This window comes from Rhincodon typus, chromosome 12 (genome assembly GCF_021869965.1).
Source record: "Rhincodon typus isolate 14 chromosome 12, sRhiTyp1.1, whole genome shotgun sequence".
NCBI lineage: Eukaryota > Metazoa > Chordata > Chondrichthyes > Orectolobiformes > Rhincodontidae > Rhincodon > Rhincodon typus.
In genome coordinates, this window is record NC_063343.1 from 37,753,750 (window position 1) to 37,777,121 (window position 23,372).

Below are 23,372 nucleotides of genomic sequence, written 5' to 3' on the forward strand. Positions count from 1 at the left end.
CCTTCCCCTCCCCCTTTTCTGATGAAGGGTCTAGACCCGAAACGTCAACCTCTCTGCTCCTATGATGCTGCTTGGCCTGCTGTGTTCATCCAGCCCTGCACCTTGTTATCATCTCTGGGTACGTTCTGCCCCAGCAGCAGGTCAGACCCAGCAGAGGTGGCAGCACAGTGGTATACAGTCGGGAGGGAGTTGCCCCCTGGAGTCCACAGCATCGACTCCGAAACCCATGAAGTCTCATGGCACCAGGTTAAATCTAGACAAAAAAACCTGCAAGTTACCACATACCTTCGGCTGATGAATCAGTACTCCTGTATGTAGACCAATACTTGGAGGAAGCACTGAGGGTGGGAAGCACACAGAATGTACTCTGGATGCAGCTTGGAAGCAGCACTACTGATCAAGCTGGCCTTGTCCTAAAGGACATAGCTGCTAGACTGGTTCTGCGGCAGGTAATGAGAATACTGACAAGAGGGAAGAACGTACTTGATCTCATCCTTACCAATCTGCTGGCTGCAGATGCATCTGTTCATAACAGTATCAGAAAGAGAGACCACCGCACAGTCCTTGGAGAGACTAACTTCCATTTACACTTTGAGATTAATCTCCATCCTGTTGTGCGGCACTATCACTGTGCTAAACTGAACAAAATTCAAACAGATCTAGCAACTCAAGTTTGGCCATCTGTGAGGTGCTGTGGGCCATCAACAACAGCAGAATTGTACTCCAACACAATCTGCAACCTCATGGCCTGGCATATCCCCTACTCAACCATTACCATCAAGTCAGGGGATCAACCCTGGTTTAACAGAGACTGTAGGAGGGCTTGCCAGGAGCAGCACCAGGCATTCCTAAAGATGAGGTATCAACCTGGTGAAGCTACCAGACAGGACTACTTGTGTGCTTGACAGCATAAGCAGCAAGTGATAGACAGAGCTAAGCGATCCCACGACCAGTGGATCAGATCTAAGCTCTGCAGTCCTGCCATATCCAGTGGTGAATGGTGATGGACAATTAAACAAATTGCTGCAGTGGGAGGCTCCACAAATATCTCCATCCTCAATGATGGAGGAGCCCAGTACATCAGTGCAAAAGATAAGGCTGAAGCATTCTCAACAATCTTCAGTCAGAAAACCATCTTGGCCTCCTGTAGTGGTCCGCAGCATCTCAGATGTCAGCCTTCAGCCAAGCAATGACTCATCTTCAATAAGAGAGAATCTAACCACTGTCCCTTGACATTCAATGGTATTACTATCACTGAATGCCCCACTATCAACATCCTAGGATTACCATTGACCAGAAACTTAACTGGACTCACCATATAAATATAGTGGCTATAGGAACAGGTCAGAAGCTAGGAATACTGCAACAAGTAAATCTCTTCCTGATTACCCAAAGCTTCTTCACCATCTGCAAGACATAAGTCAGGACATATGATGGAATACTCCGCACTTGCCTGGATGAATGCAGCTTCAACAACAATCAAGAAGCTTGACACCATCCAGGACAAAGCAGCCCGCTTGGTTGGCACCACATCAACATCCTGGAATTCCTTCCCTAAGGGCATTGTAGGTCTAGCTCCAGCACATGGACTGCAGTGGCTCAAGAAGGTATCTCACCACCACCTTCTCAAGGACAACTAGGAATGTGCAAAAAATGCTGGCAGCCAGCAACGCACATCTTCTATCAGTGAATTAAGAAATAAACTTACACCAAGGCAAAATGTTTTTTTCATATATGGTTATGATACTAGACTAGTAATGGACATTGTAAGGGTTTAATTTATTTTTAATAGATAATTATAAATTATTATCTAAACCATGTATTTAATAAATATACATAATATGTTAATACATTTAAAATAGGTTCCTGCCATTTGCTGTTCAGAACCATGATCTGCCTTAATCCACTGCCAACTTAATTCCCAACTTTCATGCCAGTGTCTGGAAGTTAACATATTGCCTCCCACATAATGAGGTATTTCTGCCTGTCTGCCCCAGGAGCTTCACTAGATTCTGCCTCAAGACACTATAGGCTAAACCTTATGTTTTTTTTTTGGCTAAGTCCAAGTTGTGTTGAGTTTTTATTAGAGGTGTTTCACCTTGAGGCCTAATGAGTTCCCTCGCCATATTGTACCAAAATCACCACGGTAACTAACAACCCCACCCTAACAGCATCCGTCATGTCTGACTTTGACCCCATCAGATAACACGCTTTACACAGAACAACACGCCACTCAAGGGATTTCTGCTGAAAGACCAGCATCTCTCGTGCCCATGCCATCTTTGAAAGGCCACTGTGCACCTGGACAAGTGACCCCAGTGTCCTTATCCTCCTCCTCGGAAGACTGGTGATGTTTCTCAGCGTCCACCATATTGCCTCATTGTCTGCTCCAACTAGAGCAGAGCACAAGGCCTCACTGGACTTTTCATCTGATTCTGCCATAAATTGCGCCATAACCCACATCATTCAGACCCCCATAGAATTCCACCCCATGGAGTCTAATTGATGTTTCAGCAATGAATGGTGGATGATTATTCAATATCTGTGGTGTCACAAACAGACAACTGTCCTTAATTAATTAAGAAACAAATACCTATTAGTCAGAAAGGAGATGTGATTCTGCTGCAATATCAAAACTAATGTTTAAATAATCTTGGTTTATTAGAGATTTTTTGACCTTTAGATATGGACCATCCACCAGTGGCAGTTTAGAATGCAGGGTGTAAGGCAGCCTTATAGGGGCCACTGAATGCATAAATAATTTAAAATGCTGCAAATTTTTACCTATCTTCAATAGAAAGGAACTGTTGCATAAACTTATAAACAGCAGTTTATTTTATGCTGCAAAGTGCTGGAAGAACTGATACCATTTGAATTGCATAGTACCTTAGCAGCAAAGGACATAAACTATAGCCCCTTCAAATCCAGATCTGAAATTCAAATGAACCTGGCTTTTCATTATTATGTGGACCACAAGATTATGAAATGCCTGTGAACTTTAATCCCCATGATAATAGAAATATTCACTTATCGTCATCATCCTCCTACTTTAAGACAAAATAGTACTCTAATATTTGATCAATAATTATTCAATCATAGCAATAGCTAACTTCACAGACATGAAAAGTTATATTTGCAGTGTCATTTAAGTTGTTTGATGAGCAATATTTCATGCAAACGGCTAGAAAATTCCTTGAACGTTCTATGTAAATAAAGTATTTAAGACGTACTCTGACAGGGATGATTGATTTTGTTAAGGTGCTCAGTTTACAAGATATGGTTGTCGTAGGAAGGCTGATGCCAAGATGATTCATCGCAGCTTCTGTGATGCAAGTAAAAAACCGAAGCCAATCCGTCGAATGTGCAACTTACACGAGTGCTCCCAGCCTATGTAAGTGAAGAAGAAAATCCAGTCCTGTGTTCTGTTTATTAACTACATGCTTTCCAGGGCAACATCACCTGAAAACATGGGCAAAATGAACATTAACCATACAAAAATGGTTGAACTTAGGTTAGGTGAAGCGTTAACATTTCTAAAGACCAACAGGCACACATTAACCCATGCGTTGTAGGGTTTAATAGAGGTGGGACAAGTGTTGGCCAGTTTATCTACTCCCAAGACATGGCTGAATAAAGGGAAACCAGTAGGTGTGGTGTTTTTGGATTTTGATAAAGTACCCCACAGGAGGTTAATGAACAATATTAAAGTGCATGTAATTCAGGATAACGTACTAGCATTGATTGAGGATTGGTTAGCAGACTGAAAGCAGAGAATAGCAATAAATAGTTTATTCTTAAGTTTCTAGACTGTGACCAATGGCATAGTGTAGGCTCAGTGCTTGGGCCCAGTATGTTCAACCTATACCAATAATTTGGATGTGGAGACCAATTATGATACAAAAGTTGCTGGGAGTGTGAGCTGTAAGAAGTTGTAACTACATTCTGGGGCATATAGACAGGCTAAGTGATTGGACAAAAGCTTGGCAGTTGGAATATAGGACTGAATTTACCAGGAGTCACCTAAGTGTCAATTTTGGTAAATTTCATGGAGTTTTTCTCTCTGAGCTCTAGGGAGTTTTCCTGTGCTATCTTCTCAAACTCACCTCATTATGTATGTGCTATGCCCCTGTGGCACCCCACTCATAGTCTCCCACTTGCCACAGATGGAAACATTGGCCACTGCTAGGACCTCCTGGAATTCTTGGTACCAGTGCCATATCTTTAAAGTCCAGCTGGGGTAGCCGGTTAAGCATTGGCAGTCCATGACTGAGCTGCACAGTTCCTGTCAATTGAGCCAGACAAGTGGGGCAGAGGGATATTGGCACCCTGCTTTTGCAATAAAATCCAGAGATGTGGAGTTGGCTGGGTCGGTGGGGGTGGTGAGGAGTAATGCATGCGGTTGCTGCCCATCGAGTGTGCCCTGTGGTGTTGGTGTCTGCTGTCCAAGATGGAGAGCAGCAGAAACAAGTGGAGAGCTACAGTCCCCAAGTTACTGCTTTGACATTCAGGCAAGAAATTACTGCTGTCTAGTTTTTCTCCGGTAGCTGGAAGAATGGAAAACTGTATATTAATGAGGTGCGATTATGTAATAAACTGTGCACATAAGCCTCTCCTTACTCACTCGAAGAACCTTATTTATCTGTTCAACACTTGGTTGGAAAATGGGATATTTTGCTCTCGATATCAGGAATCTCCTCACTGCAGATCTCACATGATTCTTCTAAGTTTCACGCTAATGGCCACGTTGATCAGTGGCTGGGAAAATTCAGTCCATAAAATGCATAAGAATAAGGTTATCCACTTTGGAAGGAGGAACAGAAGGGGACAGCATTTCTTGAATGGTGAGAAGTTGAGAAATGTTGATGTCCAAAGGGATATGGACGTCTTGGTTCATAAATCAGTAAAAGCTAGGATGCAGAAGCAGTATGTTAACCTTTATTGCAAGACAGTTTGCGTGCCGGAGCAAAGAAGTCTTGCATCAAGAACTTAAAGCACTGATTAGCATCTGGTGCATAGTGTGCAGTCTGGTCCTGTTGCCTAAGCAGGGATATATTTACTGTAGAGCACAGACTGATTGTTGGGATGGTGTGACTGTCCTATGAGGAGAGAATGAGGAGACTGGACCTGTATTTTTTTCAAGGTTAAAAGAATGAGAAGCAATACCTTAGAAATGTACAAAGTTCTTAAGGATATAGACAGAATAGATGCAGAAAGGTTATTTTCCCTAGTGGTGGGGGTCTAGAACTCGGGGACAGCCTCAGAGTGAGAGGCAGCTGTTGTAGGCTGGGTAACTAATATTGTGTCCAAGTTAAGTAGTGCCCCAAACTTTAAATTACATCTTTGGTTTCAAATTTCTGTGTGCGCTTTTCCAATCTCTAGATCAGTAAATGCCCTTTCCTATTTCCATGATTTCCTTCAGCTCTACTGTGAAATATCTGTGCTCCTCTAATTCCACCCGGCTGAGCATTTCTAATTTTAATGACTCCTCAATTGGTGGCTGTCTATTCAGCTGCCTTGGCCTAAGCTTGCTACACTCTTGTGAAATGTTTTGGGACATTTAACTGTGTCAAAGTCACTATATAAGTACAAATTGTTGTTACTGTACAAGTACAAGCTGCTGTGGTTGTTGACTATTCTAGTCCTCTGTGTTTCAGCTGAAAACTTACACAGGAACCCAAAGATATGAGAAATCAGAAGAGTAGGCCATTTGGCACCTCATTGCTCCTCTGTCATGGTTGATTTTATGGGCGGACTCTTCTGTTTGTGATGGTGAAAAGCTTGGAGGTAGAAAGATTGTTTAATTAGACCGAGTGGTGAAACACCAGAAAGCCTGTTGCCCTCTAACCACTGCCTGGATGAGATCCTGGAGAAAATGCCATGGTCAAGCTTCCTGCCAATGCCAATTAAAGCCCTTAAACATCCACCACAAGTGTCTCGACCCACCTTTGTGGAGATTGACTTAGCTGCGAGTGGTACCTCTACAGGCACCATGTGGGTGGGCGAGTCCTAGGGGGAGGATCCCCTTAGCCTGTATCAAAGCCAATCAATGGACTAGATGTAGGGTATTAGGGTGTTTGCTGCGAACTTTTGAAGCCTTTGCTATTCCCTATTTCCCAATTCCCCTCCCATGTAACCTCCAACCTTAGAATCCTCGCTTGCTACATGTTGCCTCCCCACCAACAAACCACTCACCTTATTCCTTGGTCTACTGTGATACGATAGCAGCCACAACCTCCTCAGTGACATTGCTGAGTTCAGGACCAGCAGTTTTTGTTGGGCCAGCCATCCACCCCAGGTTCTTAATTTGCAGGCAGAGGCCCACCATTGGCCTCATCACCACCTGACTGGCATGTGATTTGGCAGCCTTGCCTTGCCAGAAACAGTGCTGCTCTCTCATTGGCTCTGGGGCTAGCAGCTGAGACCCCTACAACCCCAACAAGAGTCCCCTCCCTATTTCAGCCCTACCTTCCTGCTTTATCTCCATGTCCATTCGTTCTCTTCAGTATTCAAAAATCGGTCGATCTTTGATTAGGGTGTTCTCCAGGCTAGATAATTCGAAAAGGTTCATAGCCTTTTGAAGATATTTGTCCCCACCTCAGCTCTAAATGGCCAATTCTATATTCTGTATCTATAACCTCTAGTTCTAGATCCCAATGAGGAGAAACATCGTTCCAGCCTCTACAATGACAAGTCCTTTAAAAATGTTACATTTCATTAATTGTGTTTCATTCTTTGAAGTTCTAGGGAATGTAGACTCTGTATAATTAATGAGATAGCAAGAACTGCTGATCCTGGAGTCAGCGTTAACACAGTGTGGAGCTGGAGGAACACAGCAGGCCAGGCAGCATCAGAGGAGCAGGAAAGTTGACGTTTCGGGTCGGGACTTTTCTTCAGCTCCACACTTTGTTATCCGTATAATTAATCCCTATTCATAGGACAATTCCCTCGTCTCTTCAGTGAACTGGACTGATTTACAGGGTCTTGAGAAGTATTTAGTGTTTGTTTGCTTGGATTCAGTAGCTATGTTGCTGTCCAGTGCCTTAACTTTCCAAGAAGCCACTGATGAACTCCTGCTTCTTTAGAAATTACCCCGCAAAAGCATTCGGTCAATATGTAATGCCGCATGATCCGGGAAATTTAAGCCAGGTTATAATGGGATTGGTGAAATTCTTGCTCTGATCCTATAGCAGGAAGATTAGGAATACTCTGCCCCACCAATCGTATCAGTTTGTTCTTAGTCACACTGACAAACAGCACGGAAAGGAACTCTCTGTTTTGATTGGCTTCAGGAGAATCCGCTACTTTTCACAGCCAACTAATCACTCTTTGAACTGTTGCTATTGTTTCCATGCAGGGAAACACAAACAAATTTGTGAGTACATGGTCTCATAAACAGCACTGAGCAAAAGGCCAGGTAATTTGTTTTAGTGATGGAGGTCAGAATTGTTTAACAGACGATCCAAAAGACTTTCAGAGATTTTCAAGTATTTTAACTCAAACACCAGTTTCCGTCTTTCCCTTCTGGGCCCTTTCCCTATCCAGAAGCCAAGTCCCCACTGGAGAAGAACCAAGCTTTTTCCTTAATGTAATAACCAACGATCAAATAAATCAATCACTTTGGAACCTAGCTGTTGTTGTTTTAATCAAGCTGTTCCAACATGTTATAATACATTTCCACAGCAGGTGAAACTTGAACCAGTGGAGGGACACTGCCATAGCACCACAACATCCTTAAGAATCCAGTTTTCTTTTTGTTTATTTTTGAAAGCCACAACCAAATTAACCAAGCACCCAATTAAATTCAGTCCCGATGAAGGGTCCTGACTGCTCTTTGGATGCTTCTGACCTGATGTGCTGCTCCAACTCCACGTTTTATCAACTCGGACTTCCAACGTCTGCAGTCCTTGCTGTCACCCAATTAAATGCACTGCTCACCAAGGGGCAGCACAACAATAACAAAAATGAAAATGGTTGGAGAAACAAGGGAGGGAACTAAATCCAAATAGTGCAGTAGAGGGAAATAATGCACTCCACCCCTAATCCGAGTGTCCATCTCTGTCTCAAAGCTTTGAGAGTGTTGGTAGACACTGCATGCTTCCTCTCCAAGGACACACAGGCATAAATATAGTTGCGGAAGAGAGACACACAGTCAGGAATTACGATCCCTTCCATGGCCCGCTGCCTGGATCTGTTGATGGCTACATTAAAGGACCCAGCTCTTGTTTTTTGAAAGACTCACAAACAGATTATCAAATTAACTCATTGATCAAGTCAGAATTAACAAGCACAACCCATCAAGGCCAGTATCGCAACAACAAAAAACAAAAAAGTGGGCAGAACAAGGGACGAATCCAAATCAAAGTAGTTTCAGAGGAGGAGATAAAGCACTCCAGGCCCACAGTGCCCACTTTTGACTAAAAGCTTCCAGGGTTGTGGTGGATACTGTGTGCTCCTCTCCAAGATCATCCATGTATGAGCGTAGCTGTGGAAGCGAGGTAGGCAGTCGGGAATTATGACCCACTGCTGCATCCAGTTGATGGCCATATTAAAGAAGGCAGCTTTTCTTTTATTTCATCCAAAAGTGTTATCACACAACTTAATGGCTTTAATTCCCGCCACGACATCACTCATGGTCAGAACCCAGCTCTAACACAAAGTCCATTCAGCGTTACCTACTCTCAATCAGCTCTGGAGCTGATCTGTTCTGAGGGACTTGTGCTTCCAACATTGATAAGAAACGTCCACTCATTTTCTTCCAATAGTGCCATGGGATCTTTTACATCCACTAGAGTGGGATAGTGTCTCAAATGAATGTGTAATACAAAGGAAAGGAGCTTCCAAAGTACAGCCTTTGCTGCACTGAAGTGTCAACCTGGATTATTTGCTTGCTTCTGGAATGGACTTTCTGCTCACAAATTTCTGATCCAAGTGCTATCGTTGAGGCAAGGTTGAGTCATTAAAGTAGCTGTTCAGCCTGAGCACTTGATGGATATATCTATCAAAAATCCTTTTGATGAAGCTAGTGCTCCATTTGTTGTATTCCTGATCCTGCAAATGAGGCAGGCTTTAAGAATAATATTGCTCCACAATCTGTTCGTTTCTGCCTATCATGCAGATTATCTGGTCAGTATCTCGTTGATATTTGTGGGATTTTGCTGTTGGCTGCTGTTTTTCCTATATTACCACAGGTTTACACTTCAAAAGTAGTTCTTTGGCTCATTAGTTGTGTAATGCTGTGCTGTGTTCATGATATACACTGTGTAGGTATGAAAGATTATTTTCTTTATTCAAAATAAGTAGATTGATTTTATTCCTTGAATGTAGGTGACCACTTGCAGATTCAGGAAAACAAGAATTATGTAATGCTACTGGAAATGAGAAAAAAAAGCATTTTTCATGACCACCCCATGAATAGTTCTCACTCTAAAGCAAACTTGTATCTGGTAAAATATTACGGTTTGTTTGCATTAGTTAAATTTAGTGTTGTTTTACCATTTTGAAAGCTGTGATTTTGTGTGAGTAAAGTTCGGGGACAGGACATTAGTGAGGCCTCTTCTGGAGTACTGTGTCCATTTCTGATCACCCTCTTTTAGGAAGTTTCTTACCAAGCTGGAGAGGGTTCAGAAAAGATTTATCATGATGTTGCTGGGAATGGAGGGTTTGAGTTATGGGGAGAGGCTGGATAGGCTGGGACTCTTTTCAGTGGAGCATAGTAAGTTGAGGAGTGACCTTATAGAAGTTTATAAAATAATGAGAAGGTGAATGGCAGATGTCTTTTCCCTATGGTTGGTGGGGGGGATGGGTTTTCAAGAGTAGGGGCCATATTTTCAAGGTGAGCGGAGAAAGATTTAAAAAGAACATGAGGGGCAACTCTTTTACACAGAGAGTGGTTTGTGTGTAGAATGGACTTCCAGAGGAAGTGGTGGATGCAGGAACAGTTACAAAGTTTAAAAGGCATTTGGATAAGTACATGAATAAGAAATGTTTGGAGGGAAATGGGCCAAGCACAGGCAGGCGGGGTTAGTTTAGTTTGGGATTATGTTCGGCATGGTCTGGTTGGACTGAAGGGTCTGGTTCCTCGCCATATGACTCCATGACATTCCATGAATGTTGTTTTAGCTCATCGTTTGATGCATTTGCTTAAAATTCCAACTTCCCTAAAGTCATAAAAATAGTACTGAGCAGAATTTGAACACCATAACAGTTTAGAGTTCCAAATTGCAACACACCACACAAGTACTCTAAAGCCTTGTGCATTTTGGCAATTCACTGTGTACTTTGCAGATGGATTACTGGGGAATGGGAACCATGCACCAGAACTTGTGGCAAATCGGGATATCAGATCCGGAGTGTCCGGTGCATTCAGCCACTCCACGATGGCACCAATCGGTCAGCACACAGCAAATACTGCAATGAGGATCGGCCGGAGACCAGAAAACCTTGTAATCGAGAACTCTGCCCTGCACAGTGGAGGGTAGGACCTTGGTCACAGGTAAATCGAGAATTGTTGTATTTCGTGGCATTTAAAGTAACAGTTTTAAGAGCTGACTGCCCATATGTTTGAGAGATATGTCATTCATGTTACTAATGTTTAACCACCATTTTCAACTTGCTTTGATTATGTTTCGACACTGAAATGGACATAGATCTACAGACAGTAATTTTTGACATTCTCTCTTGGGATCTAGGCATCGCTAGCTGGGCCAGCATTTATTGCCTGTCCTGAGCAGGGGATAGGTCCGTCCCCTAAAATAAAAGTTCAACAATTCAATAAACAAATACCAGACACCATTGACCAAACTTACCTTGTAGTTGCTAACAAAACCAGAAATTGTAGGAAAAACTCAATAGGTTGGGTAGCATCTGTGGAGAGAAAACAGAGTTAACGTGTTGAGTCCGGTGACTATTCATCAGAACCGCTGGTTGCTTCCTGGAGTTATTTGATTTCAACTTTATTGTTTTTAATTAAGAAGTGAATGGGCAGCAATCCTACATTTTTGGATCAGTAATTTAGTGCTGAGTACACCCAACTGAATTGGATATTAGGCCAGCTATAGCCTTAAAGGTATATTATTGGTATAGGTTTCATGCTGTTTTCAACAGAGTGCATACATATTTCTTCGAAAAATCTGTCAACAATCAAGATGTTCCAACTATTTTAATGAACTATCTGTTCCAGAAACATTACAAAATTCCAAGCTGATAACTGAGCTCATCCCCATTCTGCTTCTGTCAATGCCCCATCTTCATAAACATCAGTCTTTATTAGAAATGCCTGATGTTATGGAGCAGACCAGACATCTCAAAATATTTTCAGAAGGTAGCCTAGACCCTAACGTTTTCTTATTTTAAAGGCAAATATACAGTGTCATATTCCAGATGCAATGCGACAGGTCAAACTACTCGACGTTAAGCAAAACACAATTTATTTAAATGCTACAGTTAAAATACAACCAAAGAAAGAGGAATTTAGAATAACAACTCTAGTGGAAAACTTAACTGAATAATAGATACAGTAATTATTACTAATCAACTGTTCCAATGTAATAACATCCTGTAAACACACCCCTCGGTAAAAAGGCAGCTTCAGAAAAATAGAGATAACAAGGTGTAGATCTGGATGAACACAGCAGGCCAAGCAGCATCAGAGGAGCAGGAAGGCTGACGTTTTGGGCCTAGACCCTTCTTCATTTCTGAAGAAATGGAGCAGAGAAAAGCAGCAGAGAGAAACCCCAGCTTCTAGCTGTAACCGAGAGAGGGAAAAGATAGCTTCTATTTCTTCAAGCCCATAACAGCAACTGTTTAAAGCTAAACCTAAAATCTGAGAAAAACTGGAAAGCCTGGTCTGTGAGAGCTGGCTGCATCAGGCAGACTGTTTCCATTGTTCCAAGGCCTCACAAGCTGTTTACCTTCTTAGAGACAGCTCAGCACCTCTCATTCAATCTCTCCTTTCAGAAAAGGACAACGTTACCTCTTAAAGCCACAACATTGTCATACTGACCAAACTTCATATTCTCTTTCTGACTGTCCCACATTTCAGTGTGCATCTGTTCACATTTTTGCACTAATCTCCTCATATGACAGTAGTCATAAATACATTTTACTGTATTACTGCTTTCTTCCTCACAAGTATAATTTGTTGCTTTGCTAGTGTTCTGTAACCTGCAGAAATGGAACGCAGGAGAGACAGGTCGTGTGCCGAACAAGGGACAATATGATTGGTCATTGTGAAGAGGAAAAGCCAGACGCCATCCGGATATGTAGAATGCCTGCATGCCCCAGTAAGTCACTCAATAACATCCTGGATTCAAGTTACAGTGAGCTTTCAATATTTAACAATAACCTTCAAAACAATATAGAATTATTTTGCACTAGTAATGAGGGCAAACTTCACAGTTTCAGTCAGGGTCATGCTCACAGGGAGAGCATCAATCAGAGAATTGAGGCTACAGTGTTCTGGCTCTATTTTGGATCCATGCTTCCTTCTGTTTGGGAACAGGTGATCAGGGAATTTAGCCTCTATCTTATCCTACCAAATGCACAAAGTTTAAATATTTGCAGAAGTTTGTGAAGATTTAGAATGTGATAAGAACAATATTATTAAAAATTGTTGAAAATATATCCATTGCAGAGTCTTTTCATGAATACCCCTCTAGATGCAATGTAAGTTGAAAAAAACAAATGGTTTTGATTTAAGTAGAAGTAAGTTATAATATTGCAATTAACAACTACTTAAATAGAAGAGCAATCACAGTATTTGGTTTATTTCTAGTTCTGTTCAGAAGATTGATTGATTGATTCTGATGTGATACGTTCCATTTTTTCCAGAAAACTCTTCTCAGCAAACATCACTCACTTCCTCCAAAGGAAAATCTTTAATCCAATGGCTGTCACGTCCAGATCCAGCATATCCTATTCAGAAAGTTTCGAAAAGTAAATCATATTATAACTCTGATCCTGGCTTTAAATGCATGCAGTTTCTCACTTGGATTTTACCCTTCCTTGTTTCCTTTTCTCTTCATAGTGCATTTCTCTGATTCGCAACTGCATTATGGTTCTAATACTTCTACTGGGCCCTGGTGCACAGCCTGTATCTTCTCTAGAGCTTGTGCAGTACTAATGATGGAGGTCCAAAGGGGTGACTTCATACTTCACTGGAGGAATTCCACTGTATGATGCAGGCCTCTGAATGGGAGCTGTCTGCATCTTGCTTACTGTTTGATTTGCTTGATAACAGGCTCGAATGAAACATAGCCCCAGTTTGACAGAAACTGAGAAATTTATTGTGAATGTGATCACATCGCAATAACATCTTATTCTGCTAATACTTCCTTCTCTGTAAATCTCCTATACTTTGTTAAAATTTCCTAGGATAGTTTATGCTATGAATAGTAGTCTGAAGTAACTTCCTTTACCTGTCTCATTTGTTGCTTTCTGAGATAAATTTCTGCTGCTTGACATTGTGCTGTTGCATTTCATTGTATGGAGTGAGGATTAGGGGCTGACACTGTACTTATAGGTAGCAGGTACATGGTTCCATTTTCATCTGTTGCATGTTTGATGATTAAGTTATTTTGTGGGAGGGAGCGTCTGCTTGCATGTGTGTGTGTGTGTGTGTGTGTTAATTGGCTATTGTCACAAGTGGTGTCTGTTTGAGAGAGCTAAGTTACAATACAGTACCTCGTAAATTTTATTTTGTTTAGAAAAATGCCTTATTTAAGGATGAATGTAATAGTTTTTGTAACTACAAGCAACAGGAAACAAAACAGGAAACTTCATATATACTGAGCCCTTCTTTACCAATACACTATAACAATAATCACTGCCATGACTGGCTGCAGATGTAAACAAGTACCAACGCTAGGGATATAGAAAATATTCTGCAAGATTAAATTTAAAAGTGTAACATTTTAAGTATTATAGTTTGGAAAATGAATGTCAACATATAAGTACAAAACATATGGGCCTTTAAACAATGAAAATATTAGTTTAAGAGGAAAAAGCGAAAACACTTTGACCATGTCATTGTTATGTGATCACATATTCAGCTTTTATTGTAAGTATTTCAGTGGAATTTTTAGGATGTGTGCTAAATCTTATAAACAAGGAGAACTGATGAGCTACAACTATTGCACTGAAAGTGTTATATGTTACATAATTGGTGTTTGTACAAATGCACTCAACTGTTAATTTTGTTAAAGTCAGAAAGGTTAAATTAACCATGTTTAATGGCTCCAGACAGTGCAATATGATACTCAGTAATGTGCACTATCTGTATGCACTTTGTTTTTTCAGGGATAATTTATTGATATTTAGTAAACATTTAATAAAACTGTGAGGATGTACCATTTCAGTTTTCATCATTCACTTCTAGATTTTTTTGTAAGATTGGTGACAGAGTTTACCAAGTTAACTGTGATCTTGTACATTCAGATGCATTTTCTTACCAATGGAGATCTGGGGACTTGTGTTCCTCCAGTTTGTCATCAGTTTCTGCAAATAAATGAAAACTTATGTCAAGAAATAAAACATTGTCTATTTTTCCATTCTTTTTAACAAAAGAGAAATATTAGGCTGTCACTGGAAAATTCCAGTATTTTTACCCTTTTTTCTTTTTTTGCATCCGATGTTGAACAACCTTACCCTTGTGCTTGGTAACTTAGTAACTGTTCCAACACTGAATATGGAAATTCAATTGAACTTATTCATTATAAGTCCCCAATAGCATTTATCATCTGAGCTCAGTACTAGGCATTACAGAAAAGATTCTAACACATATTCTGGATTAAAAAGGCATTTTTCTAAGCAAATGGAGGTTGTTGTATTTTGTTTGGCCTCTGAGGAAACAAAATATTTGTGAATAAAGCCTGTAGTTTTCACTTTGTACAAACTAGGAAATCTGGGTATAAAGAACCAGAAGAAAAGCATCCATCTTAAAAGGAAATATTATGCCATTGTCTAACTGAAGCAGCTCAACAATCAGTAACCAAAGGATGCAGTCAGTTTCAGTTCTTCTTAAGAGAAGATCAAGCCTCAAGTGAATCCAGTGAATTAATTTCAAAACAAATGTATCTTGCAGTTTATAAATTTTAAACCAGTTTGTTTGAAAAAGTGCAAGCAAGACCTACAGGTCAGATATATGACTGCAGAACTTGAAGATGCATTTAAACAGTTATAATGTGGCTAACTAGAACATTTTTGTTTACTTTCTTAATTAATTGGACTAATCTGGCTATTAAAATATCTAACTCTTATAAAATATCAAGAACAAACTATATCAGTGAGCATTTGTTGTCCAAATCACCTACAAAACAAAACTTAAACCTGTTAACTGATGACAATATATCCTTTACAGTTCTAATTTTCTTTTCACCTTAATATCTTCGCAGAAGCAATTTGTCATGGGGACAAGTCAATCTTCTGCCGTATGGAAGTACTTGCCCGATATTGCTCTATTCCTGGCTACAACAAGCTCTGTTGCAAGTACTGCAATTCACTATCTCAACAGCTTGCAAACAAGACCAATGACTCTGAATCCCAAAAGCAGGTTAAACCAACCTTACTACCTGAGACCACAAAGAAGCCAAGGGTTGTTACCTCTCACAAAGTAAATGGAACAAAAGAGAGTGTTCAGAAAAATGCAGTTGGACAGGCACACAAGAGAGAAAATGGTAATAGTAAAAAACCACAACATAAATTGATAATTCCAACACGGCCAAATATGGTGAGCAACCACAGACTCCAGTTCCTGCTTGATCAGAGGAGAAAAGAGCTGCTGAACAATTCCTCAGAAAAAACAGTTTCATCTGTAAAGAACAACAGTTTACCTCACCCAGAGATATGAGCTTGAATCATCTGTCAACAGAAAACAAAAGAAGAATGTTATAAAGTGCTTCACTCACTATATGACAGAAACTGGACTAGAAATGAATGGCACAATTTATTTTAGCAGTGTTAACACAGTTATAACGCAAACACTTCTAACTTTAGTAATCTACCTTATAAAAAGTCAGCATGGAGCTTATGTCTCTCAGCTTTGCCAGGCTTCTCTCAGATGCACATAGACACACACATACACCTTCGTAGTGAGTGGTTTGATTTTACCAGCCGAGGATTTCCTCTGACTTCCTCTTTGCAGCTCATTGCTGCACTATATTGCACTTAATGTAGCATTTGCACCAAAATAATTTCTTTGTACATTGCAGTAAATTTCCTGGAAGAATGGTGCTGAACATTCCCAAAACACCTACGTACTGTATTAGTGGCACATATGATTCATTCCTCTTAGGGCCTTATTGTACCTAACAGGGACATAGTCTCCTCAGGTTCTAGTTCCGGTCCTGACTGAGAGATTATGTTGAAAATAAAGGTTACTTGCGATGTTGTACACAGACAGACATTGCCAGCATGTTATGCAGGTTTTGCTTTTGATGCTGCGTTCTTAGAATTTTTAAAATTTGGGAATATATGGTGCTGAATTTCCTGGAGATAGTCCTCAATTTGAAGAAATTGCAGATCAAGTAAAATCTGCAAAAATATCTTATACGTTTACACAAGGATAGAACCACAGAATAATTAATTTGCACTATTTGTTTTTACAGAATAACACTTACACAAACCTGTTATTCTTGTTATCAAAGGCTATTCCTACAATCTTTAAGAAAGTAAAGGAATTCCTGTAGCAACCTAAAACATCTGGAGTGAAATATGGTGGCTGGAGGACACACCCATTGTGATTTGCAAATTAATATGTTTCTATATAATGCTAAACTTCAAATTTGAAATGCCCAGAAACATCTTCATTTGGCAGATTTATATGTTCTGCCATTGCGTTTGGCTTCATAGAGGTAACCACCTAAGTTACTCTAAACTTTTGAAAGAAAATTAATCTTCAGTGCTTACTGTGCTAGACTTATCACAGTTTTCTTTTTGTACCTTTTATATATTATGGTGAAAGGTTCTCATGGCTGTACTACAGAATACTTTCTCACCTGTTTAGGTCATCTGTTTAGGTCATCTAGTTTGCTATACCTTTCATAATTTGTCATGGGATATCTGTCCTGGTCATCTGAATTCTGTTTATCCCTCCTCTTAAAAAAAAAAACAAAATAATAATGATAGAAATAAGGAAACAGCAAATTATGCAACCGCACAAGCCTTATTCCTGTATTCAACACTTATATCTGAGAAAATGATGTTATGTGTCGTTCTACAGGAATTGTGATTCCTTGATTCTACATTAAACTACCTTTCTCACAAAAGTGCATGTATTAACAAAAATAGAAATGGTGAACATCGGTCTGTCAAATTCTGAAAGGATAAAGCTAAGCTATTTTCACAAACTTCCCAGAAATCTTGTTGGACAATCATACAATCAGAGATTTTTATGATTAGGTGATGATGCCCAGATTTCTCAAAAGGTTTGGTCCAGTGATTCAGGTGGGATTCCAGATCAGGACATAAGTCCCCCTTGAAATGTAAACCTATTTTACTTTTCGTCGGATACTGATTGTTATGTGCATTTGTAGCATGATGAACAGGTATGGACTTAATGGTTTTCTGCTGTCTGAAAAATAGAACATTTCAGTCCCAAATTACAGATGTCATCTAACACTAAAAGTATTCAGCCCCTGAAATCCATTAGTCCAATCATGTGATGTTTCCTATTCCACAAAATTCTCATTCTGACTACTTTGCAAATTGCATATTTTGTAATATTTTTCTTAAGCCTAGACTGGGTTTGTCATTCCCAATTAAGAACATGTGTGACAAAATGTGTGCTTCACTTTATTTTATGACATTTATTTTATTACATATTGAATGCAGACATTCTACTTTAAAATGTAAAGTTGGTTTATAAGTTGTGTTCCAATGCTTTAATCTTGCTTCATGGCATATGTATTTTTCTTCATTAAGTAGTAGCTCAACTGGGCTGATTCCTGTATGTATGACTAACATCACCTGCCCCAATTACACTTGCAATTTCTACAGCAGCTCCACTGAAGAGTGTCTTTTGTACATTATTTGTATATAAGAGTTAGAAACTTTATTTTTAATATTTATTAAACTTGGAACATTTGTGGCATTTTGCTCATTTGTCTCAGAGCTGTAACTATTTTTGAATGTTCCTTTTCAGTTTTACAATGATGGCAATGTTACTGCCATTTATTTAGTATTTCAATGTAGGTTGCTTCTTAAGTATCTGAGTTTGTTGGGACTGAAGAACACACAATGAGCAATATGTGATCTTTGAAAATTTGTCCAGGTCAGTATGAGAAATGTTTCATTCAAAACAAATGTAGTAGTTTGCAACAGGAGGTTTAGTACAAGTCATATCACTCAGTTATTTTGAACTGAGAGATCAGGGAAGGTAATCAGAAAATGACAATAACTGACCAACGAGTTTTAATTCAATGAGGGAATAAAGTGTAGTCTCCTGTGATTGATGGGCTGAATCTTTGTAACAGTTAGTGGCAGGAGGCAGGCATGTTGACGAAATTGGATTGGAAAGCAGTGTGATAGTTTCCATCTGCAATTCTGCCTCTCAGACATTCTGGTGGAGGGCCAGGAAATGGAAACCAGTCCAAAAACGGCAGACAATTAATCTGTCATGCAGAGAGGGCAGTTGCAGAGCTTCGAGATGTTCAGACAAAGATTTTAAAAAGGAAGCACAAGAAATACTCAGGGTCACTAGGACGTCTGAAGAGGAAGGAACATCGCAGCGATGAGTCAGTCATAGAGACTGGAGCATTTCCTGATGCTGACTAGAAAGAAAATGAAGAACAGAGCACCTTGTTCATTGAGACACAGTGGAAAATCCATGAACAGAGGTCACTGAGAATTTTACTGAGGGAATGTACCCAGAGGGAGTAGGGAGGAGGTATACCCAGGCAATGCAATTGATGGCAGGGTGCCCATCTCTGGTCATGGTCTCAGTAACACAGAGCTTGAACTTAGGGACATTGATTTAATGCACGAGGGGAAGGAAGAGTATACACTCCCCATAAAGTATGCCACCTTTGGAATCCGCTGAACATATTGGAGCAGCAATGCCATCACAAGCTGTGCCCAGCAAGGTCATTGGTTGATGTACCCTCATGGAGTTGGAGTTTAGGCCTGACCACTTATGTGGACATGTATTGCAAGTAATTATCAAGTGTATGTGGTCTTGAACTTCTTCGTCCTCTGTTGTTTAAAAGAGTGGAGGTAGATCCTTGTGGCAACTCACAAGTGGCCACTGACTATGGCATCAGCTAAGTGACGGGTGCCTGAATGAGATGGCATTGAATATAAAGAGTTCCAGACTGAAGGGACCACACAAGCTCAGAGGGCTGTGGGCTTTATCTCCATGGCAGCATTTTCCCAGGTGTGGGGCTTAGCGACTGCACCCATGTGGCCGTCATACCCGAATGACGCAACTCAATTGTAAGAGCTTTTGCTCTTTCAATGTCCAGCTGGTGTGTGACCACCACATACATTTTGTGGAGGTGTACATACATGTTTCCTTCTGCTTTCATGACGTCTTCATCCTGAGGCTGTCAGGAATGTATGGATCATTGCTAAAGGATGAGGACTATTGAAGAAATGGATGTTAACACCAAAGTAAAACCCATAACAGAGGCACTACAATCACTGTTATCTCAGCACAGAGACTATGAGAGAGCAAGCCATCAAACTCCTGAAATTGCAGTTCAAGTGCTTGGATCAGTTGTGAAGACACCATAAGGGTTATTTGCGAGATGGTGTGCACTCTTCATAGCATGGCCCTCCACAGCAATGTTACCTTGGTGATGTAGATGCAGTCATTGACACACTTTGGAGTTGGAGGACTAAGTGATAGAACATGACATTCCTGCATCGCCTTCCAATGAGTGAACTCCTTGACTGGGATGGCAGGACGTCCCAAGCTGCAGTAATACTGGAACACTCCTCATGAGGACACGTCATCTGTGACTGCATATGGATCAGAACCTCATCTTTCCTACAAGGAGCCAGAGTTTCCTTTGTGCAGATGATGAGACATTCTCTTTTCTCTCACAGTGCCTGAAAGTCAAGTTACACCCAGTCACACAGTGATCCTAACTATCCACATCATTCTGGTGCTTTAATTCCATTAAAGTGTCAGAATCATGGGAGTTTGAGTACATTCAAAATCCATATAACTGCATCTAGTCACAACCAATAATCAGAGCTAGCACAAGCCACCCAAGTGTGACACAAAGTTAAACTTATCAACATGACATCTTCTGCTGGCTTCCACTTCAAGATCGCTCCTCCTGAGGTGGTGACTGAAGTAGCAGTAAACTGTTCGTGTGTGAATCTGAGCCTAGCTGTGATGTTTGTGGTTGCTGTCCTTGCTTTTGTGGTGCCAGTATCTCCATAGGCTGCCCCATCCATGTTGATGCAACGTAGCATCAAGTATGTTGTGCAGATGCCGCCTCAGTCAAAGAAACTAAGGGGACAACTCATGGTGACAATGCCCCATGAGGGGTGGCCCCTTCAACTTCATTCCTATCCACCCAAACCCTTGAGTGATGTCCATGCATGTCTGAGGGAGTCACCAGCTCATGTAAAATTTGCAGGCTCTCCATGCAGCTTTGTGCAAACAGTGTCATTGACCAGGCAATGTTATAGAATGTGGCATACAGCTGTGTATCTCAACACACTGAACTCTAGCCACTCTTACAGCTCTCCATGACGTTAGCTACACTCTCACATATACACATGTGCATACGTGCCTGGGACATAGCGAAACACATTTTATAGATGGACTCCTCCATCCTCTGCCAATGGCTCCTTACAGTTTGGGGAACTCTGACATTGAGCACACATCTCCCACTATTGCTTCAGGAAGACATGATTTCTGGGTTAAGCCTAAGATTTTGCATCAGCACCAAGTTGAACATACCTGTGTCTATCCTCCATCCTCTAAGGAGCACTGCACACATCTGCCTTGGCCCGCCTTGCAGATGTAAGGTGTCATTTACCCTGTGCCATCTCACATGAGGCTCTAGACATGGTATGTACTCCTGTATTGGTGAAGCATTTGCTTGTCTCATTTAATGGTGGTGCCTTGAATACACCTTCTTCCTCAAAGGGAATGCCAGTATTACATTGGCATTCTGAGGCTGCTCATTCATGACTGATCCTGCAGGAGGATTGAAAATTTTAAAGAATGTGGTCCTCTGTCGACAGCAATTTCTGCAGAGCAGTCCTGAGACCTTACGTATGGGGATGGAATAGACTGAAGAGGAGGGAGCTCCATTCCTATCATTGTGGTAAGACAGAGGGAGATAGCCTGTTTCACAACTTAGCACCACCTGATGAGTTGCCAGCCTGGCTATACCAATGCCTCCTTCTGCATAGATTTAAACTCACCAGATGGGGCACTCCAATATCAGTCTGCTTCAGTAGAGTTGTCCTGTGCTGTCTCCTAGAATCTATGGACTTCCTCTCTTCTTAAATTGAATCTCTTTGACTAATGTTTTGTCAGCTCTCTTAACACCTATTTTTGGTTCACGTTTTTAATTTACTTCTTATCATTTATGTGGGCATTGCTAATGAAACAATGATTTGTTGCCCATTCTTAACTGTTTTTGAGATTGTGGTGTGAAGCTGCCTCATAGAGTCATAGAGTCATACAGCATGGACACAGAAACTTCTGTCCAACTAGTGCTTGCTGACCATGTTCCCAAACTAAACTAGTCCTACCTGCCTCCATTTGGCACACATCCCTCCAAACTTTACCTATTCATGTACCTATCCAAATGTCTTTTAAATGTTGTAACTGTACCTGTATCCACCACTTCCTCTGGCAGTTCATTCCACACACTAACCACTCTCTGTGTAAAAAAAGGTTGCCCCCATGTCATTTTTAAATCTTGCCTCTCACCTTAAAAGTATGCCCCCTAGTTTTGAACTTCCCCACCTGATGGAAAAGACCCATGCTATTCACTTTATCTATGCCCCACATGATCTTATAAACTTCTGTAAGGTCACATGTCAACCTCCTAGGCTCCAGTGAAAATAGTCCCAGCCTATCTAGCCTATTTTTGTAATCAAACCTTCTATTCCTGGCAACATCCTGGTAAATCTTTTCTGAACCCTCTCCAATTGAATAATATCATTCCTAACATAGGGCGACCAGAACTGGACACAGTACTCCAGAAGAGGCCTCACCAACGTCCTGTACAACCTCAACATGACTTCCCAACTCCCATACGTAAAGATCTGAGCAATGAAGGTGGCGTGCTGAATGCCTTCTTAACCACCCTGTCTATATGTGGTGCAAACTTCAAAGAATTATGTACCTGAACCCCTAGGTCTACAACACTACCCAGGACCCTCCCATTAATTGTATAAGTCCTGCCCTTGTTTGTTTTACCAAAATGCAATACCTCGCATTTATCCAAATTAAACTCCATGTGCCACTCTTCAACCCATTGACCCATTGGAAAGATCTCTTTGCAATCTTAGATAACCTGCTTCACTGTCCACTATACTAATATTTTTGGTGTTATCCGCAAACTCACTAACCATGCCTTCTATATTCTCATACAAATCATTTATATAAATGCAAACAAAAGTGGACCCAGTACCAACCCCTGTGGAACACCACTATTCATAGGCCTCCAGTCTGAAAAAAACAACCCTCTATTTTCTACTGGCAAGCCAATTTTGTATCCAATTAGCGAGCTGTCCCTGAATCCCGTGTGATCTAACTTTACAAATTAGTCTACCATGCAAAACCTTGTCAAAGGCTTTACTAAGTCCACCTTGAAACTCTGCATTCAAGCTGCAGAGAGACTGTTACTGCTGTTGTGGAGATGGGGTTCCAAGCTTTTGATCCATGACAGTGAAGGAGCAGTGATATAATTCCAATTCAGATGGTCTGTGGCTTGTAAGTGGCTGTGTTTCCACACATCCATTGCCCTTGTCCTTCGAGGTGGTAGAAGTCATGGGTATAGACCATCGAAAGAGCTTTGGTCAGTTACTGCGATATGTCTTGTAGGTGGTACACACTTCTGTTCCTGTTTATCAGTGGTGGAGGGGCTGAATATGTGGCAGTGATTTATGTCTCATCAAAATTCCCCCAATACTTTAGAATATTAAAACTGTTAGTCTTTTTTGTTGCAATTGCTTTTCATGGTACAGTAAAAACAATGTAGTCAGACAACAGCCTTTCTAAAATATAACTTATTACTCCAAACTCACCAGATTCCTCTTAACAAAGTTTCATTCCAAAACCAGGCTATTTCTTAATATCAAAAATCTGACTTTTTTTTTCCATACGCTTGCCTGAAACTGTACTGGTTTGCAAGCAAACAAGAGAAAATGCAGGTACTTGACTACGCTTCATCCGCTTCCCATCT

At 40.7% G+C, this 23,372-nt stretch overlaps 1 protein-coding gene across 2 annotated transcripts in view; it reads left to right on the forward strand.

Annotated features, from left to right (window-relative positions):
- The window catches only part of LOC109916643 (A disintegrin and metalloproteinase with thrombospondin motifs 2-like), a 223,251-nt gene extending 205,212 nt beyond the window's left edge, over positions 1–18,039 (forward strand). Inside the window, exons 18-22 of one of the 2 annotated variants that reach the window (XM_048603996.1) lie at positions 3,259–3,391; positions 10,285–10,492; positions 12,152–12,281; positions 12,829–12,933; positions 15,390–18,039. In XM_048603996.1, coding sequence (XP_048459953.1) covers positions 3,259–3,391; positions 10,285–10,492; positions 12,152–12,281; positions 12,829–12,933; positions 15,390–15,844 — 1,031 coding nt within the window. In that variant the 3' untranslated portion in view covers positions 15,845–18,039. Of the gene's footprint in view, positions 1–3,258; positions 3,392–10,284; positions 10,493–12,151; positions 12,282–12,828; positions 12,934–15,389 lie in introns of those variants that run through there. The other variant, XR_007263412.1, reaches the window with a different exon arrangement.
- Positions 18,040–23,372: the final 5,333 nt, after the last annotated feature.